The sequence below is a fragment of the Amphiura filiformis genome, chromosome 1, assembly GCF_039555335.1.
Source record: "Amphiura filiformis chromosome 1, Afil_fr2py, whole genome shotgun sequence".
Taxonomy (NCBI): domain Eukaryota; kingdom Metazoa; phylum Echinodermata; class Ophiuroidea; order Amphilepidida; family Amphiuridae; genus Amphiura; species Amphiura filiformis.
Genome location: NC_092628.1, coordinates 49,232,822 through 49,258,982, shown reverse-complemented (window position 1 = coordinate 49,258,982; position 26,161 = coordinate 49,232,822). Strand labels below are relative to the sequence as shown.

The following is a 26,161-nucleotide window of genomic DNA, read 5'->3' as shown; positions in this document are numbered from 1 at the left end:
TTTGTCTAAAGGCCATTTTGAAAATAGCGAAATAGCGCTATTATCACTTGAGTGGTGGGGTAAAGTGAAAATTGCAAAATTGCGCAATTTTGTCTAAAGGCCATTATTTTGAAAATAGCGAAATAGCGCTATTATCACTTGAGTGGTGGAGTAAAGTGAAAATTGCAAAATTGCGAAATTGCGCAATTTTGTCTAAAGGCCATTTTTGAAAATAGCGAAATAGCGCTATTATCACTTGAGTGGTGGGGTAAAGTGAAAATTGCAATTTTGTCTAAAGGCCATTTTTGAAAATAGCGAAATAGCGCTATTATCACTTGAGTGGTGGGGTAAAGTGAAAATTGCAAAATTGCTAATTTTGTCTAAAGGCCATTTTTGAAAATAGCGAAATAGCTATTATCACTTGAGTGGTGGGGTAAAGTGAAAATTGCAAAATTGCTAATTTTGTCTAAAGGCCATTTTGGAAATAAGCTATTATCACTTGAGTGGTGGGGTAAAGTGAAAATTGCAAAATTGCTAATTTTGTCTAAAGGCCATTTTGAAAATAGCGAAATAGCGCTATTATCACTTGAGTGGTGGGGTAAAGTGAAAATTGCAAAATTGCGCAATTTTGTCTAAAGGCCATTTTGAAAATAGCGAAATAGCTATTATCACTTGAGTGGTGGGGTAAAGTGAAAATTGCAAAATTGCTAATTTTGTCTAAAGGCCATTTTGAAAATAGCGAAATAGCGCTATTATCACTTGAGTGGTGGGGTAAAGTGAAAATTGCAAAATTGCTAATTTTGTCTAAAGGCCATTTTTGAAAATAGCGAAATAGCGCTATTATCACTTGAGCGGTGGGGTAAAGTGAAAATTGCAAAATTGCGCAATTTTGTCTAAAGGCCATTTTTGAAAATAGCGAAATAGCGCTATTATCACTTGAGTGGTGGGGTAAAGTGAAAATTGCAAAATTGCGCAATTGTGTCTAAAGGCCATTTGTGAAAATAGCGAAATAGCGCTATTATCACTTGAGTGGTGGGGTAAAGTGAAAATTGCATAATTGCGCAATTTTGTCTAAGAGCCATTTTCACCAAACTGAAAAAAAATACACTGATAATAGCGAAATTAGCACTTTTTGATAATAGCAGTGCTATTATCGCAATTATGTGTAGAAACGAATGACAAAATAGCGCAATTGCGTCTAGTATAAAAAAGAGCGCTAATATCGCTATTATCAGTTATAGCGCCTTTCTCGCCAGAAGTTCGTCATTTAAGCGTGTGTTTTAGTTTACCTAATGATTTTAACGGAATTATCGTTCTAAAATTGACCTTGAATAAACACCCCCCTTGGGAAAATGTAACGCCCAGGGCGTTTATTTGACTAAATACGGTATTTACCCCACTGTTATGTTATTATTATTATATAAAAAAATTTTTGTTTGTGACTGTCTGCATTGTCAGGAAATGAGACAACATTATGAAACAGACAGAAAAGACAGACAACCTAATTGCATGACAGCAAAAGATGTACCTGATCTTCATCAAAGTAGTCCTTCTGATTCATCAACTTGTTGTTGAGGAGCTCCATGGCCTTACGTCTCACAGTGGGCAGGCTGTTGCCGAGGAGACCGGACACAACCTGGATAAAAGTTTCCGCTGGTAGGAGTGCATTCACCTAATGTATACAAGTAAGGATAAGAACTTGGTTAAAATGGTCGGTGTGTACTTATCTACAATTCGCCATCATAGTGAATATGTCATGCCTTAGTTACTGGCTCACGCTTGGTTGAGTTTGCATTGTGATTATTTTGATTGTGGTTCAGAACACAGCTAGCGTGAACCAGATGACTTGACAACAATCAGTTTTGATGTCACACTACAACAGCGAATATACTCTCCCACAAATCAATTTAAAGGCATGAAATTGTGGTCATGTCATACCAGTGGCGTACCGTGGCCGCAACAGCCCGAAAAGGTTGACCCAATTTTTATTTTCGGTGGTTTGAAAAAGTGAAGAGCAAAAGGATTAGCAGCGCTATAGCACCCTAAAAGCAACACATTTTGATGTATACTACAATTTTTTCAAATTTTTGTATACTAATTCTTTTTGTCGCCCCTTCTTCTTCCGCCGCCCCTTCTTTTGGCCGCCCCCTGCTTTTACCCCGGGGGCTCACGCCCCAAAGCCCCCCCAAAATATGCGCATGCATACCCATATTATGCTGCTGGGAAATAAAAAGGAACTCATAGATAACAAAGGTATCAAGTTTCCTATAGCAAATCAGAATGTTTTATCAGGATTCAAAATTACATTGACGGTGCAATTAATGCAGCATAAAATACTACCAGCATTAAAATTATTGTATGGAATCCATCACAGTGAACAATACAAACTGTATCAAAATATCAAAAGGATTGGTATGGTACCCATCTGTTTCTAGTGAGTATTGACACGACAGCCGCATCAAATTGGGCTATTACAGACATGGGATTCCCAAAAAGTTTGAGTTTTCCCATGTCTTCTTTAGGGGTAAAAAGCCGTCCTCAGCAATTACGAGCACCAACATGCTTGAGGGGTATACACCCCCCCCACACACACACACACTTTTGAACATGAGAGTCCATGATCATTATTTTTAGAATCCAATTAAATATTCATAGCTGTTTGATCATTGATTATCGGTTATCGACTGTCGATTAACACCATCTCAAACACTGCTTACCAGTATGCTAAGGTAAGACATTGATGAAATCCGTAGGCATGATACTCTATGTACTACTGCTGGCTATGATCTTTCCTTTGTTTTTTCTTTTTTCATTTGTCTTATGATTTACGAGGTCAGATCTGTCAAAAAGATTAAGTTTTCCCATGTCTTATATAGTGCCAAAAATATCTGGATGCGCCCATTGGAGTCTTGGGTACACAATAAATGATTCTGAATAAATTGAAATCTCTTAAAACTACAAATTCTTGGTTACTTTTAGTGGATCCAATATTGTATTTGGAAGGGTCAGCCTTTTCAATAGACATTGAAATTTTAGAGGTACCAATCATTTTGTATGTATGTAGGGTCAAAACATCTCCCAAAATTAATACATTTCTCATACTAAAATTTATCAATGGCATTCATTACCTTATCCAGTACTTCATAGGATCTATGCAGCAAAGCCTTCCAGAACTTAGCAGTGGCCTTATTAGCATTCCTTTGTACGCTGTGTGCAACATGAGTGATGTAACGTAAGCTTTCCTCCAACAACCTGACAGTTAAAAATGGAACAATGTGGTCTTTTAGTCCTGCAAACATATTGCTTAGCACTGTTTCATTAGAAGTACACTATGCAAATCTATTCCAAATGGGATGAGCGAAAGGAAACATAATTATTGACAACAGAAATAACAACAAATGTCAAGTTACAGTAATTACGGTATATCACAAGTAAGAAATAAATCATCACACCCTACTAATTTTATTAATGGTTTTCAGAACAAAAAACAAATTGGCCAACTTACCTCTGGAACAGATCATTCAACTGGTCTTCCTTGTCACTGGGCAAGTATATCATCTGGAATATCACAAAATATCATTACTCAAGTTACTGCATATTTTTCAAGACACACACTTGCTAACATATAACAAATGATCATTTTCTTGATATTTTTTTTTTACTCTTGATATATCATATTGCATTTTACAATGTGCATGAGCATGTGTATGTGTGCAAATGTGCATGTGTGGGGGCATACAAACATATGAATACCTGAGTGGAAGAAGGGCCCAACTCCATCAAAACTGTTTTTGAGATACATGCATGTATTAAGAAAAAACTTAATATTTGGAAAAGTTTTATAGACAGAATGTTTTCATCTTCAGGGGACCTTTAATACATGAACATACAATATTACATACATTCGAAATTATATATGATGTTTCCATGGCAACGGTACAGGCCTTAATACGAGCTGGAGTTGGGCCCTTCTTCCACTAATATACTTGCAAGTGCCAGTTCCATAAGCAGATGTGTTATAAATAGCTACAGAAATTAGGTAATTATCCATTAATTGCACAAGTAGAAGCATGTAATATGTTAACAAGATAATTTATTGTAGTGAAAAGCAGATTTCATGGATGAACAAAATTCCTCTTTAATCCAATATTTGTGGAAGAAGGGCCCAACTCCATGGAGTTGGGCCTTTCTTCCATGAAAACCATGATTAAGTTTACGTGGAAGACTATTTAGAGAGTGAATTTTGGCTCATCTTTCACACACAAGGAAGAACAGTCTGCTGGCAATAAAATGATGGGTCTAACTCATTTTTGTAAAAAATTGGAGTTGGGCCCTTCTTCCACTCAGGTATTCATATGCTTGCATCTACAAAGTTGGACTACAGATTGAAATCTTGAAAGCAGCGTATTTCTGTTTAACGAAAAACAAAATCTGCCTTCATACATTAGCAGAATGTAGGAAAAAACACCTGTTGAACAAAGTGTCTCTTGACCAAACAATTGGCAAGAAGCTCATAGTACCAAACTAATCTTGCTTTTGCAACAAAAAAATCTTACAAACCTGTTCTACAAAATGTTCACTTGACAAAACTTGTGGTAAGAAGCTGATGGTAGCAAACTTGAACTGCCTCAGATGTCTATCAGTGTGTCTGGACACATCAAATAAATTCTCTGATTCCGACTTAGCTGTCTTCTTTGCAGGGGTCCTCTTGGTTCTACGTGCAGGTTGTTCTGTCAAAATGAAATAATATAGTAACACTTGTTGAATAACGATTGAATTATTATAGGTACCTGGATAATATGCAACAAAATCCTCAAGTTAAAACTTCAGGTTGATGCCACTCTGGGGACATGATACACCTGCATAATGAATGGGTTGTGTGTAATCTACATTCTTGTATACTACGGCCAGCCGAACACCCAACCAGCACTGCATATGCCTACTGCATACGAACCGCTGTATGTCCTGAGACAGCTGTCAACTTATAAACCGCAGCAACTTGTTTATTTCCTAGTCACATACCACATAGACAATCTGGTTGTGCAAGAAAGATGAACTGCCTCATCCTAGGGTCTTGCTGAAGTTGTAGTTCATTTATATGTAAGTAAATGAGGCAATACATGGATTGGATAAACATGTACAACATACTATGGTCAACATGTGAACTCTGTTATCTTGCTACATGATTGGATGACTTATGTCATACCTTGTACAGGAAGAACAACTTTCACATATGAGGATGTGCCCTTCCAATTAGCAGTTTGTTCTTAAGAAATCCTTAAACATGGGTCCGATTTTAAGAAAAAGATGCAAAATGCCCATTTTTCCTGCTGTGTTTGAAGCCTCAGTCACACACCCAGTGTGTTAAAATATTAGTACTCAGCCCCTCTGGTCCTGAAACTTCTACAATTTTATGTTTTATTGGATAACATATCGATAAGTTTATAATATCTTACCATCATCTTTCTCCTCAGGCAGTGTGGATAAATACTTCAATAGTTGGATCAAATTGGATACGATGACATCGCATTCAAACTGCTCACATAATGATAACCAGAATTCCATGCTGCGAGTTGCATCCTGCATAAAGTTAATAACATTCAGTCATTCTATGCTACTAAGACATGTTTTATATTTTTCATGGTTATTTTGTAATGGTTATAGTCGTGGACCGCACTGCGATGCACCATTAGCTAATCCTGTATGCCGCCCTCTTTTGATTATTTATTATGATGTTATCATCTGATCTCTGTTAAAAAATTGATATGCTGCCCTCAATATGTAAAGCATTGATCCCCCGGTGTTGTCACTTAACATTCAAAGGCGTAACGCATGATCGTTCCCTAAGTCAAAAATACCCCCTATTTTGCGCGGTTTCAAGAACATTTTCGTCATTTTTACCCCTATTTTATACTGAAACGGGTACAAATTAGCCTTTAAAAATACCCCTATTTTTTGCATTTCAAGTACACTTTTACAAAAGTACCCCTTTTTTAACATTTCAAGAACACACACAAAAACACTTGTTCTGATTCATTGTCTTTTCTGAGGAGAACTCTGTTGTCCTTTTAATATACATAGGCCTACTGTATAAATGAGGAAAATAACAGAAAAATATATACAAATACATCCAATAGGATGCATCATGTGTTTTTTATGATACAGTTATCAACAATGTAACCTTTCCTCCCGTTTTTTTTGTTGCAAAATAAAGCTTGAATGTGACCAATACATAAACTGGCTGACAAAAATTACGAACTCTCAGTGGCATTTGCCACGAATTCCCTCACTCAAACCACTATATTCAGCCCCATCTTTAGATATTTTCAAGAAAAACCTCTAGCTTGCCGGTCACCAAATAGTTAGCGATTTGCGGTTTTCGCCCTGCTGACTACAACTTCAGAAGGAACAATTCCTTTATCAATCAGCGGTCAAACTGGGTAAGTCCCCAGTGACGTAATCGGTGTAAACAAACCATGAAACAAATAAAACCGAGTCGAGCGTGTTGCTGAATATTTAAGCCGGGATATTAGGAAGTCAAAAAAGTTTCACAAAAGTGAAATCCTGGAGTAAATTGAGCGAGAAATGGTAAGATTTCTTGGGATTTCAACATTATCATGATGATGATTCACAAAAATATACCCTATTTTCTAATTTCGAGTACACCGTCGTCAAAAACAACCCTATTTTTTAAACATCGCGAACATTTTATGTTCGCGAACATAGTTTAAAAATAACCCCTTTTTTCGCGAAATTGGGAACGATCATGCGTATACATAGTCAATGTTAAGTGACAACACCGGGATTGATCCCTTGTTCTCTAATTCAAAAATAATGCATGTGTAACATGAATTCACCAAAAGCCGAATATTATCTTGAGTCTTGAGTTTGGTACTGTCCGGCACTCCAAGATGGAGACAAACGGCCAGGATGTGTGATCTGCGCTGTGGTTTTTGAAATTCTTGCTTAGTCTTGGTTGCTTAGATACTTTGTTACTGCTGTTTTGAAGGGTTCGGTTTTGTGATGCTGATTAGGTGAGGTGGAAGAGAGTTCCAATCACGTATTGTCTTTGGTATAAATGAGTTTTTGTAACAGTCTTTGTTGGCTGATATGGTTGAATAGGATTCTGGATGATAATGATGCCGCGACTGGCGCTGGACGGGCTGTAGAAGGTTTCCGATGGGCAGGGACAGGTCGCCTAGTCTTGCTTGCTGGAATACGCAGAGTCTTCTAGCCTTCCTCCTGGTGCTGAGTGGTTCTAGTTCCAGATCTTTGACCATCTGGGTCGCACAACCGGGAGATTTAGATTTATAATCATTGAGGATGAATCGTGCCGCTCTTTTCTGCACTCTCTCCAGCTGGTCTATGTTCTTTTTTGTGTGCGGATCCCAGACGGATGAGGAATATTCAACTTGCGGCCGGACTAGTGATCTGTATGCTGCAAGTTTGGTGGATTGGTTACATGAATAAAGGTTACATTCTGTTAACTATCCATTGACCAAAGAGCTGAAGAAGCCCAGTCCTCTCACTCACCTTGGTATCAATTTGCTCTCCTGGGTGTATCACAGCATCTCCTTTAGTAGCATAACTACCAATCAACAACCCCAACATCCTCCATAGATGCTCCTCTCCTCCTATGGTCAACATCAGCTGGCTAAATATTGGTATCCTGCGATGCTCTGGTGTGTGAGGCAGGGCATCCACAAAGACGCGCATTACCATGGTGATGATTTCAATGGCGCCGCCAGACAGCTCGGCCGGTAGACTTTTTTCTTCACTAGCCTGTTTAGTTAAAAGAGAATGCATTTAGTTTAAGGTTATGCTTATTTCACACTCCGGTCTCTTGCAGCTACCAAATGATGACAGGAAAATGTGATGATGTAATCAAGCTTGTAGGTCAAGGGTCAAATTTAGCCAAGACACCTCCCACAAGATGTTCACACACTACAATCAAGACCTGATCTCAACATTGTTATATATCAAGAGGAGCATTAAAATTATTGCAGCTACCTTAAGTAAGGAACAATAAATGACAAGAAGTCACATTATGTACATATTGACATTCTATATTCTTTAAACAAATTCATCAGGATCATTCATAGTTTGGCTACATCATCAAGGCCAGACAGTATTCCTGTTTCTACAAATATCTAGAAACACTAAGTAATCAAGATTCATGATAGGAATTGAAATATTTCTGATTGGGTGTCAGTTTATTGGATCTGAAAAAGAACCTTTTACATTTGAATGGCATCCTTGAATATAAAACATATAACTGTGTAAAATTTTCTATGCCTTAATTACAGAGACTTTTCATGAAACATAAAACAAAGTTAGTCCAATTCAGCTAATACTAATAATATACAGGGGAAAGAAGAATTACGCATTGCACGCTAGCACATTTAAACATGAATTTACAAGTGGAAACATAACATGCATAGGCAGATATACCAGAGTAAAAACTCCAGACATACCTGCCTGTGCGGGGACTTGAACCCCCGACCTCTCGCTTGTCGGGTGAGCGCTCTACCACTGAGCTACACAGACTGTCCCTGATAAACAGGACTCAAGTCTGGTACTTATGGATATGAGCAGTCAAGGGTGAACAGTACAAACAACACATAACATACCAGTGTACGAGATCAGTTAATGATGCTTACCCGCCAGCCTAATATAATCATATGAACAGAGGAAGAGGCTTACGCATCATACACTGGACAACATGGAAACATTCAAACATTACAAACTAGCGCACAAGATCAAATTAATGATGCTTAATCGTTATTCTTAATATATCAATATACAAGGGAAAGAAGAATTAAGCATCGCACGCTAGCACATTTAAACATGAATTTACAAGTGGAAACATAACATGCATAGGCAGATATACCAGAGTAAAAACTCCAGACATACCTGCCTGTGCGGGGACTTGAAATAATAATATAATTTATTACAATTCTATCCATTGCCTGAACACATACATACCTTGATAAGTGCTGGGATAACACTGTCAATAGTCTTGGTGATGACTTGGAAGCTGTAGCTGTCATCTTTTCGCAACACACTGGCACCCATGAAGGTGAAGATAGTCATGGTGTTGTGAAGTACATGCTCCTGAAACAAAGGAAACAAATGAGTGAGTTTGTTGCCAAATGATGAATGTGATATAAAATAAAACAATCTAGATTACGATATTACATAGTTCTCTGGGATCAGGGTCTTCAAGGTTTTTCAGTCTTTCCCCCAAGTGGGCACCTAATGTAAGTGTTGAAAAAAGACAAAGACACTATTAATCTGATGCAATGCAAAATGTCAATGTTCAAACCCAACACATATTGATTAAATCTAATGCTTCAATGTTCATTACACACTTGTGACTTATTTGTCAAAGCAACAGTTGGGAGGTCTAAAAGTTACCAGTTTGTCTCAAGCCAACTCTACTTGTGGTGACTTTTTTCCCCAAGATGTAAATGTGCCAGCCACTATGGGAAAGAAAAAACTTACTATAGCAACATGCAATTGAATATCTGATATGTAAAACTAGATGTAAAACTAGAATATTGATATTATCAATTCTAGTTTTGGTGCACTGGATAACTGATTTAAAGGAGTCCCAAGTATTGAAAAAATGATTATTATACAAATGTATAAATATTTGAACAACTTGGCTAATATTTATACATAAACAGCATGCAAATGAAACAAGCTACAACAAAATGACTGTATATACTTACAGGGAATATACCAGCAGCGGTTGCAAGTAGCAGCAGTGCATGGTTATGAGTCTGAGGGTCATCAGATGTACGGATGCACTTGACTATCAGCTCTACATTGAACAGAGATTCACTCAAAATATCTGGAAATAAAGAAAATACAATTATAAACTCAGGGGCTGCATTATTGGTGTCAGAGGTCATAGGAGCACATTTTTTAAATATTTACCCCCAACTGTGGCTGCTTAAGGGGTCATCCATGAACCCCTATTTTTGGACCTAGCACATCCACTGCCCGAATTTATGGCCCCCAAAATTTCATTTTAACCCCCAATTTTTTATTTCCGGCTGCTTGAAGGGTCATCCATGGCCCCTTTTTTTCAGATCTAGCACATCCCCTGAATATATAGACGAATCCAATTTCACACATTCCTACTCCTCAATGGCAGCCATAGTCACGACGGGGACCCAGCTATCTCACCTAAAATGTGAAATGATGCGGCCTTGAAGGGTATTTTAAACTGCATTCTATCACCCGTATTACACGTAGACAAAAGAATGATGACAGTTTACAACACAAAAGAATCTAACATCAAATTTTAAGCGGGTTTAATCCACCCAATTGGGCACTCACAACACCTGTTTGGTGCATGCGGGGAACCAAATATGGCCGACCAAATCCTGACCATGACTTGGCTCGTTGGATTCGTCTATACTACAAGTCTGTGGATTCATGGATATACAACATAATTACACTAATATATGCAGAATATTTGCAGAATAATGCAAAATGGTCTATATGGTGTGTCGTGGGCCACAATGGTCAGCGAATTCCTGTAAAGTGAGCCAAGGATTGTGGGTCAATGCCTGTGCGTAACGCACTATAAATTACTGCACTGCATCTTTGATTGCCTTCTACTGTTTGTCTATCACTCCCTTTCTATCTCACACTCATTATCAAACCTACATTTCATTCACTTTTATTTTGGAGGAGGATAAATCAAATAGAACTTTACCTTGTGGAATTGGTTTGTTGTCAGGTGAGAGCTTATTGCATAGGGTGAGCAAACTGGTGAGTATCAGGTGCTTGATGTACTCCATCTCAGTACCTGCTATGTCTGGTTCCATGCACCTGTCAATGTCATATACAATTACATTACCGTATTTCGTCAAATAGTCGCCCCCCCCCCCCTCAAATAAACGCCCCACCACTTTTTTCAACCAAGATGTTTAAAAAATGCCGATATTTCCATGCTATCTTGTGTAGTAAGCTTACCAAGTTGCCCACATGGTCGTTAAATATCGTCAATAATTGGCGAAAATCTGGATTGGAAACCCGGAAGTGAACCAGAAGTCAGTGTTTCTAGTTCATAGTTCGTCATTTTAGCGTGAGTTTTAAGTTTACCTAATGATTTTTAACGGGAAATATTGTTCTAAAATTGACCTTGAATAAATGCCCCCCCCCCCCTTGGGAAAATGTAATGCCCCCGGGGGCGTTTATTTGACGAAATACAGTATTATTAATATTTAAAAAGCAAACAATGTTTAGAGTCTCTTATATTGTATTGCAATATTATCATTTCATTTTTCCTCTCAAATCTTATTCTGATTAGATTTAGTCCATTATCTTTTTGACAATATATTTGTTATTTAGTACATGTATCTGGTTGTTATTTCTTTTTGATATTAGTACCTTAAAAAAAGAGGATATACTGCAGCAGCAATTTGTTTCCTTGTTTTGACCAAAACCAGAAAATTGTACCTTTCACTACTAAAAAATACAAATATTTATTTATTTGGCAAAATTGACAATACAATACAATACAGAAATCACACAAACTGAGTCGGCTGAATATGTTGAACTTATTCCCAATGGGTTCCCTTCAGATCCTCAAACTGCCAAATTGTCAATCTCCTCAGTTACCTATCAAGCACATAATTGCATAAAGGTTCTTGTATATTGAAATGTTTTCAGTAGAGTACTTCAAGTTACTTACTTTGCCAGTATGTTGAACAAGGCTGGCACCAAGACCTGTATGTTGTTAATTCTCTTCATCTTTCTCTGCTGTACATGCTCAAGGATGTGACTCACACGTTGCCATGCACGATCATCAGCTGAGGTAGCTTCAGAATCTGAGGAAGCAGCTTTGGCCCTGATGGTATGAAATCAAAATACACATTTATCCACAACTCTATGCATAGTAATAACATCATTCAACATGTTCAACACTGTCCTAATGTGGGACCACTTACACTACATTATCTCCACCTATAGAATATGATGTGATCCTCCAAGCATTTTTCCAAAAGGGGGGCGTTTATTGGAAGTGAATTGTCAGTGAAAAAAGCTTAAAAATCGTGTTCATTTCCCGATGGTGCTCCTATCAAAAGGAGGGATTTACGACTATACATGATGGCGGTGACCACGGAAAATGACATTTTCGTGGGGAATACAACAAAATTACACCTGTAAGTGCACGGAATTAGTGAAATTCTACCATAATTAGGCAATGAAATGGATGGAAGTTGAGTCATAAAAGGTTTTGTCCATTCAATTTAGCGATCGTGACTGACATGACTGATGCAAGTTTTAAGCTTACCTACACGATATGTCATGGAAATGTTCGCATTTTTGTCAATTTTTCACAGAAAAATGGGAGGGGGCGTTTATTAGAGGGGGAGCGTTTATTACAAACAATACGGTAGATAAAAAGACAGATCACAAGAAAAAGATAGAAACTGAGAGAGACAGAGTCTCTCATAAGTCTCAGTAGTCTCAAGACATAAGTCTCGGTAGTCAGAAATGGGCTGATTCATTACAAATCCATACACCTCCTATGGAAGACATGACCTTAATCACCCACACAAGGGGTGTGAATTTCAAATGGGAATACCTGGATGGGTGACTCCATTTGATATTCACACTCCCTATGTGCAAGATTAACACCATGATATGTTTTCCATTAGGGGGGTGTATGGATTTCAAATGGAATAAACTAATTCTAGTTTGCAGATTGTTTGTGGCTAATTGGGTTAGTATTTTATAGTTTTATGTAATCCTTCGATTTTGTGATAGCTATAGACGAATCCAACAAGCCAAGTCATGGTCAGGATTTGGTCATCCATGACGGGTCCCCGCATGCACCACACTGGTGTAGTGACTGCCCAATTGGGTGGATTAAAGCCGCTTAAAATTCGATGTTAGATTCTTTTGTGTTGTACACTGTCATTATTCTTTTGTCTACGCGTAGCACAGGTGATAGCATGCAGTTTAAAATACCCTCCAAGGCCGAATCATTTCACATTTTAGGTGAGATGGAGCCGACGGGGACCCAACTTTGGCAGCCATTAAGGTGTAGGAATGCGTGAAATTGGATTCGTCTATAACTGAATAATATTTGAACAAAATGTGATAGAAACATGGGAGTTCTCAGTGAAATCAAGCCAAAAAGAATATAGAACTATGGCATTCTCATCACATATCATGATCAAGCTACAAAGAACTAGGTAGCTTGCATATATGTGACATGATCAAGGGGAATGAGTCACATGCTGGCCCTGGTCGAAAATGAGTTTTACACATGTTTCTAAAGAGGACATTTAGAGCTTTCAGAAACTGAAAACCCCATGTTGATATGACTTTTCTTTGTGAAGTTACGTTCATTTATCAATCGCTGAAAACAATATAAAACAAAAGAATTTTAACACTTTATTTGCCAATATCTCAACATCAATATTAGCGACATCCAACTCATTTCCCTTTGATCGTGTCACATATGTATAATCTGACAAAAATAATGTGGTTCACATTTACTCTATTTGGTGCAATACATGTACAGTGCCTTGCATCTTGCATGCAACTGGACAATATCAGCTATGGGGTACATTTTTGAGTGATGCATGTTGCATATAGCTCTCAACTTTACCTTTCAAGTCAATTTGATCCATTAATCCATGCAACCCTTACCTGAGTCGTGCTTTCTTGGCATCCCGCAGACTCTTGGCTCTCGATTCAGGATCTACTTTATTCAATTCACTCACAAGTTGATCACCTTCAAGTTCCAACTGTCAAAAAAATAAAAAGTTGAGTAATAATCCCACGAATGTTGAAGGAGGAACGAAATGAAAACAAAATGACAAACAAAAATCACCGACTGGTACCGCAAATAGCCATGCCAAGACTACTAGGTTTCTTCATATTCCACTGGTAAGTAATCACAATTGGAGACCGAATTAAAAGACTAGTTTGGGTCTGACGATCAACTCCCCATAGACCGTGACTGGTTAGTAGCGAGTTAAGTTTGATTGACAAGTGAAATCAGACACAAACTAGTACTTTTAATGTGGTCTCTGATTATTAGACCTCTGTAGCAGGTCTTGGTTTAAAATTCTAAATGAAGTAGATGACCACTCTTCTGTGGAAGATTGGCTGTCACAGGAGCAACTTCAATTGATTTGTAATTTGATTCGTCCTATATACTCACCTAAAACTTCAAACACGACTAAATGTTAATCGCAAGGACTGGGAGGCAACAGTTATGAGGGTGCACAATTCCTACAGCACCTGTGTTTTCTTTAAGCTACACAAAGGCGGGTTCATAAAGAAGCTCTATAATGCATTCCTCGACCGTGAATTGAACCTGGGACCTTCCTTTTATTAAGTGGATACTCTCACCATTCGAGCGTATGTAAGTGAACATCACAAAAGAACCAATTAATTTGGAAAAGGTGAGCATTTAGATAAAAGAGTAGGGAAGGAGTACAGGTGATATTGTAACCATTTGCTCTCATAATTTTGCAATCCTGATAACGGTTTGATTTGGATACATCTTACCTTTCTCAATGTCTTGCCAATACGACTAGCCACACTGGAGCTCTTCGCATCCACCTGCAAATCAATCAGCTTGGCTAGCAGTGTCTGCTGTATATCAGCATTAGAAATGGCACTGTACATGCCTGGGCTTATCTGGTGAAAGAATGCATGGTGAAATCAAAATGACTCTCAAAACAGCTATAAATAATCTTGGCATTCTGATTGCCTTAATCTCATCTCTGAGCATACTAAGTATGGCGACTATATGTAAGAAATAGAATACACATGTTGCGCAGCAGTAATCAAGCACGCCGATGTGGTATTTTACATTCGTACACATGAATGAGGACTCTTTGGATTCACCAACTTTATACACGGGAGTGAATTTGATAAATATGGTCACAAAAGTGAATGTAAATTACATCAAAACATAATTTACGGTTTGATCTGTTTAAGAATGACAATAAAAGTATTGTTTTGAGAAAATGGTGAATGGTGGATGCAGCAAATAACAATTTCAGTGCTTGAAAGTGTGAGCGTCGTGTGTGATGAACCCGATAAATCACAGCAATGATCTAGGCCTATGTGATGGTCGGGTAATAGATTTACTACTGCTATATTGATTGAGGACTCACTTGCCAATCTTATTTATTCCCTGGTTGAAACACCTGGCTCTGAACTACTGCAAATACTGCTAGTATACACCCATTAATCCATGATACCCAATCGTAAATTTATTGCCTTCTTACCTGCTTAAGCACTCTGAACTGCAGTGATTCCAAGCCGTACAAACCACCCTCAATTGACATCACTTTGAGAAGTAATTCCAATGCTTCAGACTCTTCCACAAGGCATTCTGCAGTGGCAGGTGTATAATGCCCCACTGCATGGTGAGCCCACATCACTTTGTCGTAGGAGAGAGTTGATTCTGGCTGTGTTGCTTCAGTCAGGATCTCACTGAGCATGCTCAGAACAGAGGTGAAAACAACCTGTGTCAAAGAATTATATAAAATGTGATCCACGGTAGCAAAACATGTTGTATGTGTGTACAATGTACAAAGAGTCAAATTGCCAACTGAGTACACATGAATCAGATTCATGACAGATTTCGCAGTGGCATTTTCAAATTCCACACCCTAACCTAATTTTGGAGGTTTATACGCACACGTTGAAGGGTGATTTGTGTGTGGGCTGGCGACATAACTGTGTAAATGAATTGATTTGAGACAACTTGAGACAAGACATACTATGGTCACTAATTTCCTGCTCTTAATACCACTGTAATATCTTGTCATAACAAGGGAATGATATCAATTCATAACCTCATTAATATACGCAGCAAGTGCGATCCAATCACAGATAATAACTTTTTAATACGCGGACGCAAATGCAGGTCATTGAAAAAGTATAATGACCGCTTCTCGTGACGTAGCTAAAAGTACGCTCTACAATGACCGCGTTACGTGACGTGTTACGCGTTCGAACAAATTACGCGGACGCTGGCCGCCGTATTTGGACATCGCATGATTGCATGCTAGTGCAATTGGTCGCTAGCGGTATTTCCTTAATGGGTTATTCGATTTTTTTACAGGTAAAAAGACAGATGAAGTTAAAATTGTGTTCTGTTTTCAAGTTAAAAGAAGAAAATATGACGTAAATTGAATTTTAAAAAGTGAAAAGTGACGGTTATGAATGAGGTTAATGACTTTGCATCAGTTATTTTTCGGGTATTGTGAAATATCCAAACATTGTGCTTTGGACCTTGAATATACCTGGGGCTGCGCCTCAGGATATTCCTCGGTTCCAAAGCACAATGTTTAGATATTTCACAATACCCTCAAACAACTGATGCGCAGTCATTAACCTCTAAACAGTCATGCACGTTATTCATGTCATGCATTCATTGACAACTTGATTTTGAAAGTGTTCAAACTGAAATGCACAGAAATTAAAATATAGGCCTTTTTACCTTGTTGTCAACTTCCAAGAGAAGCCCAAGCAGTGTTTGTTGGATAAACACCGGTGTATTTTCTCCAGTGATGTCAATCAGCAACTGATCAAGGCAGACATTTGCAGGAGGTACTTCGCTTGTTTGTCCTTTGCGGGGCTTTTTCTTTCTAGATGGGGTTGCTGGCATATTTTGAATATCCATGGTTACTTTGGCAAAAAATGTGGATAAAACCTGTAGAGATACAGATAAAAAAACTCTATTAATTTTTGTGTTTTACATTATCCCCAGTCATTAAACAGTGTCCAGACAGAATCAGGCATAAATATGAGTTTATTATTCTAACTCTATTCCACTTTTCACCCTGATGTATAGCAGTGATGTCAGTGCACATTTCATTGGTTGCAGCCTCAAATCACTACTCCCCATTCCAGAAAAATACAGAACTAATGTTTTTGAATAAAAAAAATATTATCCTGTATTGCCAAATGAAACATAGCTAAATCCTAATCCTTCAGTTAGTCCTAACTAGCAATAAAACTTGTCATATTTTAATATTTAGCCAAGTTTTGGAATTAAGGGCCAAAAACATGCGTTTTTAGGGTGTTTTCCGTATGCTGTGACAATCAAGCCCAAAGACTTGTACCGAGACTAATTTCAGTTTACGCATTCTAATTTTTGGAAAAGACATGTTTCTTTCTTATAAGCAACCATTTAATTAAAGTGACACAAAAAAGTGAAAATTAGACTAAAATTGGCATATACTCAAGATTTTAAATGCTTAGACTTGTTCCAAGTCTATGATTTTTGTGACTCGATTGTCAGAAAACATGCTGAAAATGCATGTTTTTGGCTCTTTTTTCAAGAAATTAGTAAAATAGTGAACTTTTTTTGTGAACTAGCTTTGTTTCATTTGGCAAAACTGGATAATATTTTTTTATCCAAAAAAATTAGTTCTGTATTTTTCTGGTATGGGTAGTAGCGTTCGAGCAAAGCACGCATAAACCACTACATAAGCCACTGCTGAACAATCACCACCAACAGCCAAAGAGTTATCCTGATTGCAACTGCCTGTAGTAATCATGTTTACATTGAAAAAATACCTTCCCTCATAACTCTAATATATAGTTTTGGGCTATGAAAGTAGAGACCATACCATGATGGTGATAGAGCTGAAATGGCTGGCAAAGTTTGATGTATATTCTACTGGAGAAACATTTAATTATGTTATCAGTTTGGTGACTGCAATTCCTTCAAAACATAACACTGAAAATCAAACCTGATGACAAGCTTTCAAAGAAAAACATACCTTATGCAGGTGATCAGCATCATCAATTATCGATTGTCCGGATCCCGTTACCGCCTTTACCAAATGCCACAATGGTGAAGCGCCCTCCATGCCACTCGTGTGTAAGGCATGTATACCTGCGATAGCGGCTTGTCTGATGGGGTACAGTTGACTGGATAGGGCTAGGAGAAGAGCTGGAACGACTGCATGTCAAAATATATCACAACAATGAAGATTATCAAAGGGAAATACACTTGATAATAGCATTAATTAATTAATTTTCTCTTGATCAAATCATCTAATAAAGTATGCTGTGCATTTTTTCAAAAATAGATTTCCAAAAATTTACTGCCCTGATATACACCTCACTTCATGTTCTGCACCCTTGTTGTAAAACTATAACCATTTATTGTGTCATCTTACCTGTAAATAAATATAACTTGATCAAATATTTTTATCTTACATTTTGCATAAAAGTATCTTTTTTCCATGTATTTTTTTCTCAAAACTTAATGAAATGAAACTATCAAATTGCTCTAAAAACAAAATATGCATAGTCTGCAGTTTTATTTCTTACATGTATGTCTAAATAAGTAATTTTGTTAGTTTCATATACAATTTTTATTTTGATAAATCTGCCAAGTATTTTTACTTAATGCTCTTAATAATATTTTTTAATTACCACACTGCAGTTGTTTCTGATGTCTTTCCAGAACTTTCTGACCGGAATCATTTGACTTATTTCCAAAATGGCAAAGTTTACACAGGGCAATCTTCAGTGAACGGCTCTTTTCAGAGTCACCACATATTTACTTTTCTCTGTTGACAAGGGTGGACTTTGACAGTAAATCGCTCTTTTCAGAGCCACCAAAAACTTCTACATTAGCAGATAGGTGAGGTCTGCTTGTTCACTGTTCACAAGGGGCAGTCTCCAGTGAACATCCTGAAGAAGTCAGAGCTACTCCTAACGAAAGCTTGACAGTTCTAAATCCGACTGCGAACCCGCTAAAACTTACTAAATGGAAAAAACCACAATCGTCGATCAATTATCCTCAAGAAATGAAGAGCTTTGTTTCAAAACCCCTTACATCCACTTGCCCTATTTTTATAACACATCAAAAAAATCACTGATATATGAGGGCTTGCAACAAAAGCAGTTTTTGGCGGGATGCTTGGGTAGGATGAAAATCGCACCAAAAACTGCTTTTGCTGAAACCCCTCTTATATCAGTGATTTTTTTGATCATTTTTTGATGTGTTCTCAAAATTGGGCAAGTGGATGAAACAAAGCTCTTCAAATACAGATTACTTTCAATCTCACCTGTAGACTCACTCTCAAGTAGTTTTTTCACCTCATCCTGCTGCATTGATTTGATACTGATACATCCCATGTGTAAGAGTCTAGCCTGATATAAGGCTGACACCCTGTAGGTCATGTCCTCTGCTCTCTGACAGTGACTAGTCCATACCAATGCAAAGAATTTGAAGAGTATGGCAGTACTGTTGAGATGATGCTGAAAATATAATAATATTAATAATAATGTAAAATCAGAGTATAAAATCTTATTTTACTTTTGTCTCTTAACCTAGTTGGCAAAGTTGAAGCAGCCAATGGTTAACCTTAAACAGTCAGTTTGACGTTTTTCCAACATATTCTAACAAAAGTATAAATAGTTTTGAATTGATATGTACAACTCACAGGAAATCTGTTAAGTGCTTCAAGCATGACAAATGCAATTCTTGCATTACAAAATGAGTTCTACATGTCTCAAGAACTACCAAGACCTGTTCAGCTAAACAATCATAATATGAATTTCAGTTGAATATCTTGCACAATGCACTGGTTCAAAACACCCAATGCTTACTAAGAACTATTTCATCTATTGACCTTTTCGGTAAATCCCATAAATCCTTGCATTAGACCCCAGATGTCTTCATTTGACGTCATGCCGACTTGTAATGCGCAGTAGCGATGTTCGCTAAACGATGTGTACGTCAGCGTGACGTCAAATTACAACATCTGGGGTCTAACCGCAAGAAATTATGGGATAGGTCAATTACGTCACCATTAATCAGATATGTGACCAAGTCTGGGGGTCCCGGATCTCATGTAACATGGTGAGCATAATGAGCTTCATTTAATTTCAAGTTATTGTTTGAACTACTGGATGAATAATCTAAATCAAAATTTTAAAGTATAATGTCATTCAACTTTATCTCTCTATTGATACTCACTTCCAATACAGTCTTGATGAGGTTTCTGAACCTCTCTGGATCCTTCTTCAGTCTACTGTCTGCTGCCCCCTGGGTCAAGCTGTCAAAGATTCTCAGCAGCAATGTCAGATACCGAGCTTCCGCTTCCTGTTCTGAGGACTTTGACAAGGTCCACCATCTTTTATCTGACAAGAGATAATTCACAAACACTCGCTATTATACCAATTTATTTCTTCTGAATGTCTTGATGTGACAAGGTGTTTCTTGGCGAAAGATTCGCAACAAGAAAAATGTTATGGTAAAAAAAAACATGACAAAGTAATATCAGCACATTGTCCAGTTTACCAAATTATGAGTATGGGACATTAAAATATGAAATCATCATTATGCTATAATTATAGGGTGCACAACTTATAAGTTCCCCCCTACATATTTTTTAAAATAAATCGAAAACTATTTGACGAAATGCAAACCTGTAAAATGATATGGGTAGCCTTATTTGTTTTACACATGTGGACCAAATTTTAGCGTCACACGTCATTGCGTTTAGTCACAATGGTTCATTGTGTAAAAAAAGGAGACCGTTTTAAACAGTGTTAAAAGTTGCATCTGAGTCCATAGGACTCAATTCTCAAACAATACAGTCGGCCAGGGATATTCATGTGTTTGTAAAAGAAAACTTAATCTTTGGTATTCTTCTTCTTCTTCTTCTTCTTGAAAAGCAAAGCAGGTGTTTTATTCTTTTCTTTTTAATGATAAATGTCTGAGATGGAAGGGATATGTACTGCAGTGAGAATAGACCACACATCGCCAGTAGTTCATCACATGTGAAAAGTCACATTTTAATAATGCCGCATTTGCCCGAATTTTTTAGCGGTAGAGCAATAGGTTTGCTGGATGAAAATGTACCGGTGAAAGAAATTGCTATTCGTATGGGAGTTGCGCCTAATGCAATTCGAAAATTGAGAACAAAATGTCAGTTGACAGGAGAGGTGAAAAATCAGCCGAGAGCACCTCGTCGACGTGTCACGACTGTTCGTCAGGACATGTCTATAGTGAATCGGGCTGAAACCCGTCGAAAAATGTCTGGTAAGTATTGCGTTTCAATAAATTATGTCGTGCTCGTTTCCCAAACATCCCCTACTAAACATCTAGACTTTAAGTTTTATTTCCATTACAAACACATGGACAGGCCTAACATACTGTATTGTTTGACAATTGACTCCTATGGACTCAGGTGCAACTTTTAAAACTCCCTCTTTTTACATAATGAACCATTGTGGCCAAACGCAATGATGTGTGACACTACAAATTGGCCCAGATTTGTAAAACAAATAAGGTTACTCATAACTTTTTACAATTTTACATTTTGTTAAATAATTTTCGATTTATTTCAAAAAGCATTAGGGGGAACTTATAAGTTGTGCACTGTATATATTGTGAAATCATGCAACTAATACCTGGTGTTCTTAAATCAAGCCAGGCAAGGGGCAATAGAAATGAAATGGGCATTCTTTACTCTCTCTCTCTTTGCCCCTAACTGTCACCTAAATGGGCAATTCCAGTTGAAATCCATACACCCCTATGGAAGACATAACCTTAATCTTCAGGTAACCCATTTTGAATTTCACACTCCTTGTGTTGGAAGATTAAGGTAATTTCTTCCACAGGGGGCATATGGAATTTAACTGGAATAGCCCAATTATTCAAGGTATATGTTATTTGATAGACATATACAATGTATAATACTTCAGAGCGTGCTTTGGGATTTAATAATTTTTATTCCATTACGAAATGGACATATTCCCCACTGTACCTTTCTTCAAAGTCTTTGTCATCTTCACTGCAACTATGAGATTCTCAAGACACCAGAAGACAATTTCAATCTGTGATATATCCAAGCTGACCGCACCCATCTTGAGGGTCTTGCGTTTGCTGGTCAGGAGACGTGACAGATGGCCGTGGTACTGGGTGGGTAGGGTGTCATGGGTGTGGTCGAGAGTTGGTGCATTGCTTTCAGGAGTCTGTAAAAAATAATAAGGTAGTTGATGATCAATTCACCCATACAGAATACCCATTGCTGGTGAGTTTTCACTGGCTACAGAGTACTACTGAATACAGACAATTACGGCACATTTATGAAAACCAAAAATATTATTCCAGTTCATCCATCAAAAATATAGGTAATAATTAATCTTTTCTTTCTACAATTACTAACTGCAGAAATTCTTTGTTAAGTTATGCCTTTTTGAAATATATGTTCAGATAAACAAAAATATTATTCCAGTTCATCCATCAAAAATATAGGTAATAATTAATCTTTTCTTTCTGCAATTACTAACTGCAGAAATTCTTTTTAAGTTATGCCTTTTTGAAATATATGTTCAGATAAACAACAGGTCAAATACATACAAAAGTGTACATTAAAACAGTTTTGTATTTTACACTCACAGGAACTGAAAGCTTTACGTAGAATATGTAAAAAAAGACCTGTTAAATTTCATCTCCCTTTGACCATCGTAATGAAACCGGAAATGTAACTATTATTCCAGCGGTTTAGAAATGAGAAGCAAAAATGTGTGTAACAATGCACCCATCATATAGTATTAACATACTTCCTGTGGTGGTTACCACTTTTCACTTTTGTTCACACCATCTAAACTAAACATATGGCACTTGTTAAACATGAGCTTTCATCTGATACCAAAAATGGGAAACAAGGCTATTGACCTTTAAGAAAAAACAAAGCTATTAATTTGAGCACAGTTTATAAATATACAATAAACTGGCACAGCAGGCAACAAAAAATGTAGCATTTATTGCAACATAAAAAGGTATAGACCCCAGACTGGCCCTATATCTCACCTCATTCATCTTGAATTCAGGATCCTGCATTTTCTTCACATCCTCATCCAGCAGATCCATCAACTGATGGGCCATTTTCAGCTGCTGACTCTCATTCTTGATTGAATGTAGTGCCCTTGTGAGAACGGTGGCTACCAGGACCCTGTAGGCGGCCAATTTTGCTTGCTTCTTGTGGCAGTACTCCAACATGGTATTCACCTGCAATTATGAAGATAAATGCGGTAGTTTATCTAGTTATCAATTTTAAAATATGATATAAAATCTAACAGTTTTACAGTAATTTACTTCTTTTGCAGTGGGCCAAGATCCAGAACAATTTTAGAGAAGCTGACATGAAAAAGTTCATCTGACCACGATGGAAATAGTTTTAAATGTTTGACTAAGTCAAAGATACGCCAACTTTAAAGTTGATTAAGTTATGACATAATCAAGCCTGGAGGTAAAATACATTCGTATATTTTGCCTACAAATATTGTGTTCAGCAGTAGAAAGCACACAAGAATACAATGATTAGTAAACTGAACACGCTTGTTTTACAGTGAACAAATAAAATAACTACAATGTGAAAATGTGAGGTGTCATAGATCCTTCTTTGACTCACATGGAAAGACCGATACCTTATACATACATCATAGCTTACTAAAATTGCATTTCCATTAAATGAGAAATCCCCTTGGAAAACTAATACACACAGTAGAAACTATCCAATGTAAGAAATGGCAGTAAGAATGGGATTTGCCACCTTTAGTTGTTTCACATGATTCTAGGCTACATTAATACAATTAATCAGTTTCATGTGGTAAATTGACTCCAAATTTCAACCTGTACATAAGCTAAGTGTATCTGCTATTCCTACCATCAGCTGCTGCTCTTTGGCTTCCATGCCAGCAAGATTAGATGCTAGTAGCTCTACCATTGCATTGGTCTTCCCTGACAAGTACTTCTTGGTGACTTTGGAAGGCACATCTGAATAGACTGAAGAAAAGCATGGAGATAATAATGTGAAAGATTAGTAAGAACCAGATATCAAGCAAATTTGGGTCAATCCTTCATGTAATTATTTCGTGTAAGCTAATCCTAACCCTAATCCTAACCCTAAACTAACCCTAACCCTAATTTTGTGTATAATTACATGAAGGAGTAACCCAAATTTGCTATGTGTTCATGAGGACCCAATGTTCTATCACTTGTCTAACAATTGCTTGCCACTGTAGATATCCTAACTGCATTTCTGAAACACACACAACTAAATTGACCCCAAAATGATGAGTGTACAAGCTTATAAATCTATGCAAAGACCGAGCTTATAAAGCGCCCTGTCCTAAGTATTGCAGTTTTAATTTTGTTTGCATCAGTAAACATTAATTTCAATGAATTCCAGGCCTTGAATGTTCAATGACTTTCCATTATTTCTGTAGAAATATTGATCAATTTGATTGGTCGGCATGACATCACTTGTGAAAGATCGCTTCTTCCCATTGGTTGTTTTGCTGGGATTTAGCTGTTCCATCTCGCACCTTTCGACACGATGGAGACACTTACTGTTGTACTCAGTGGAAAAATCGCAAAACATGCCATAAAAAACCACATTTTGATGAAACAATTCCAAAAGTTCAATGTTTTCAGGGAAATAAACTTCCTTCCAATAATTACCAAAGAAAAGGCAAATTGGTATTTTCTGTGCTGAGAAAATTGACTGGAACTGAAAGGCCCTGTACAAACCAATAGGGATTTCATGAGGGAGTCCCATTTGACAGACGTGAGAAGTGGGAAAGTGCAATAGATAAAACAACCCCGACCAAGAGAATAGAATAGAGCCTACCTGTAGATGATTTCACCAACAGAGGATGTTTTGTCACTAATGCAGAGCTCTCCAACATCAAAATGACTTCTTGGTCTTCCGCTAGAGTCTCATTTGATGCCAGGAAGAGATGAGGTAACAGCAGAGCGGCACAGCGATGCCTTAATGATGGCGCACACTCCAAGAACTTTGCACTTATTATGATTGCTAGGATCTGTTGTCCAACTTTCAACCTATCACATACAAATCAAAATATTAATTAGCTCTGTATTTCAAGTTAGCTCAATCGTTAAGGCGTTCGACTATTGTGCGAGAGGTTACGGGTTCGAACCCTGGCGGTGCCTAGTATGCTCTCGTGGAAAAATTGAGTTACCTTGAAATTCCGCTGGACAAGGAACTTACTGCTAATTGTCTCGTTGTAACCCGTACGAAACTCGGGGAGCTGATCCTGGTTGCGATGGTTATTTGTGGAATGTCTAGGGTGTGTGCTCTTGTAGCAGCAAAGTCCCTGATTTGTTGTTAAATGGTTTATGGAATGACGTGGGACCGTAGTGGTCAGCGACAACCTGTAAAGTGTGCTGAGGATTGTGGATCAACGTCTAGGCGTTGTGCCTGTGCGTAGCACACTATAAATCACTGCGCTTTTTTTTCTTTCTTTTTTTTTTTTTCTTTTTTTCAAATATCTTTCTTATAGCACCTCGCAGGTCACAAGTCTTGCCAAGTCGGTATGCCAATTTGTCAAGATATAAACTTGCATTGCTACTTTTGATATTAAGCCAAATCTTTACTGGTACAATTCCTAACTCAAAGAAACATTTTGGTGCAGCCATGAGGCAAAATAGTATAGCTGACTGTTAATGAATGTCATTTGTATTTGTGTAAGTTCTATTTTGTCAGAGTGTATACTTAGTGCTATGAAAGAACACTTACATTTGATTAAGTTCTGTAAAATTGACACCAAAATGACATCGCATTCATACAGGTTGTCGCTGACCACTACGACCCCATATCATTCCATAAACCATTAAACAACAAAACAGAGACTTAACAAGCACACACTCTACACATTCCGCAACCTCTCGCATCATAGTCGATTGAGCTAACTTGACTGCCTAACAGCAATAACAACAAAAAACAGGTCTGAAAGTATGGTGCACAAATAACATGAAGTCTACAAGTGTAGGCTCCACGTTATCAATCATCAATACCCATTACATACCAAGACTTCTTGGTTTTGCTTCTCCATCGCAATAGCAGTTTCTGCAGTGGCTCCATCAGTTCTGCAGGTGGGATGATGTCACATAATTTCTGTTGGATAACAAAAAAATAAAAATATGCTGAACTATGCTATGTTTTGCTACAAATTCAGGTTTGTCAATATATACAAGTCAATTGTTTGTCCAAAAGCTGACCTATCAAAAACATGAACCAGACAGTTCAACGAGCTCAAAATATGTGTCTCTAGCTAGGGCCTTCATTTATATACTTGATCCACTGCAAATTCAAGTTAGAATTAGAATTAGAATCTGTGAAATGCATTG

The 26,161-nt window shown here is 37.5% G+C and overlaps 1 protein-coding gene across 1 annotated transcript in view; it reads right to left on the bottom strand.

The window, feature by feature from the left end:
* The window catches only part of LOC140148254 (HEAT repeat-containing protein 1-like), a 63,138-nt gene that overhangs the window by 18,902 nt on the left and 18,075 nt on the right, over positions 1-26,161 (bottom strand). The window contains exons 13-34 of the mRNA XM_072170151.1: positions 25,840-25,928; positions 24,642-24,853; positions 23,676-23,794; positions 22,820-23,017; positions 21,771-21,978; positions 19,976-20,139; positions 19,062-19,254; positions 17,763-17,944; positions 16,475-16,687; positions 15,255-15,494; positions 14,527-14,658; positions 13,660-13,757; positions 11,690-11,845; positions 10,709-10,824; positions 9,714-9,835; positions 8,965-9,093; positions 7,513-7,761; positions 5,436-5,559; positions 4,540-4,709; positions 3,485-3,537; positions 3,108-3,231; positions 1,508-1,651 (exon numbers count right to left, since the gene is read on the bottom strand). Coding sequence (XP_072026252.1) covers positions 1,508-1,651; positions 3,108-3,231; positions 3,485-3,537; positions 4,540-4,709; positions 5,436-5,559; positions 7,513-7,761; positions 8,965-9,093; positions 9,714-9,835; positions 10,709-10,824; positions 11,690-11,845; positions 13,660-13,757; positions 14,527-14,658; positions 15,255-15,494; positions 16,475-16,687; positions 17,763-17,944; positions 19,062-19,254; positions 19,976-20,139; positions 21,771-21,978; positions 22,820-23,017; positions 23,676-23,794; positions 24,642-24,853; positions 25,840-25,928 — 3,435 coding nt within the window. The remainder of the gene's footprint in view (positions 1-1,507; positions 1,652-3,107; positions 3,232-3,484; positions 3,538-4,539; positions 4,710-5,435; positions 5,560-7,512; positions 7,762-8,964; positions 9,094-9,713; positions 9,836-10,708; positions 10,825-11,689; positions 11,846-13,659; positions 13,758-14,526; positions 14,659-15,254; positions 15,495-16,474; positions 16,688-17,762; positions 17,945-19,061; positions 19,255-19,975; positions 20,140-21,770; positions 21,979-22,819; positions 23,018-23,675; positions 23,795-24,641; positions 24,854-25,839; positions 25,929-26,161) is intronic.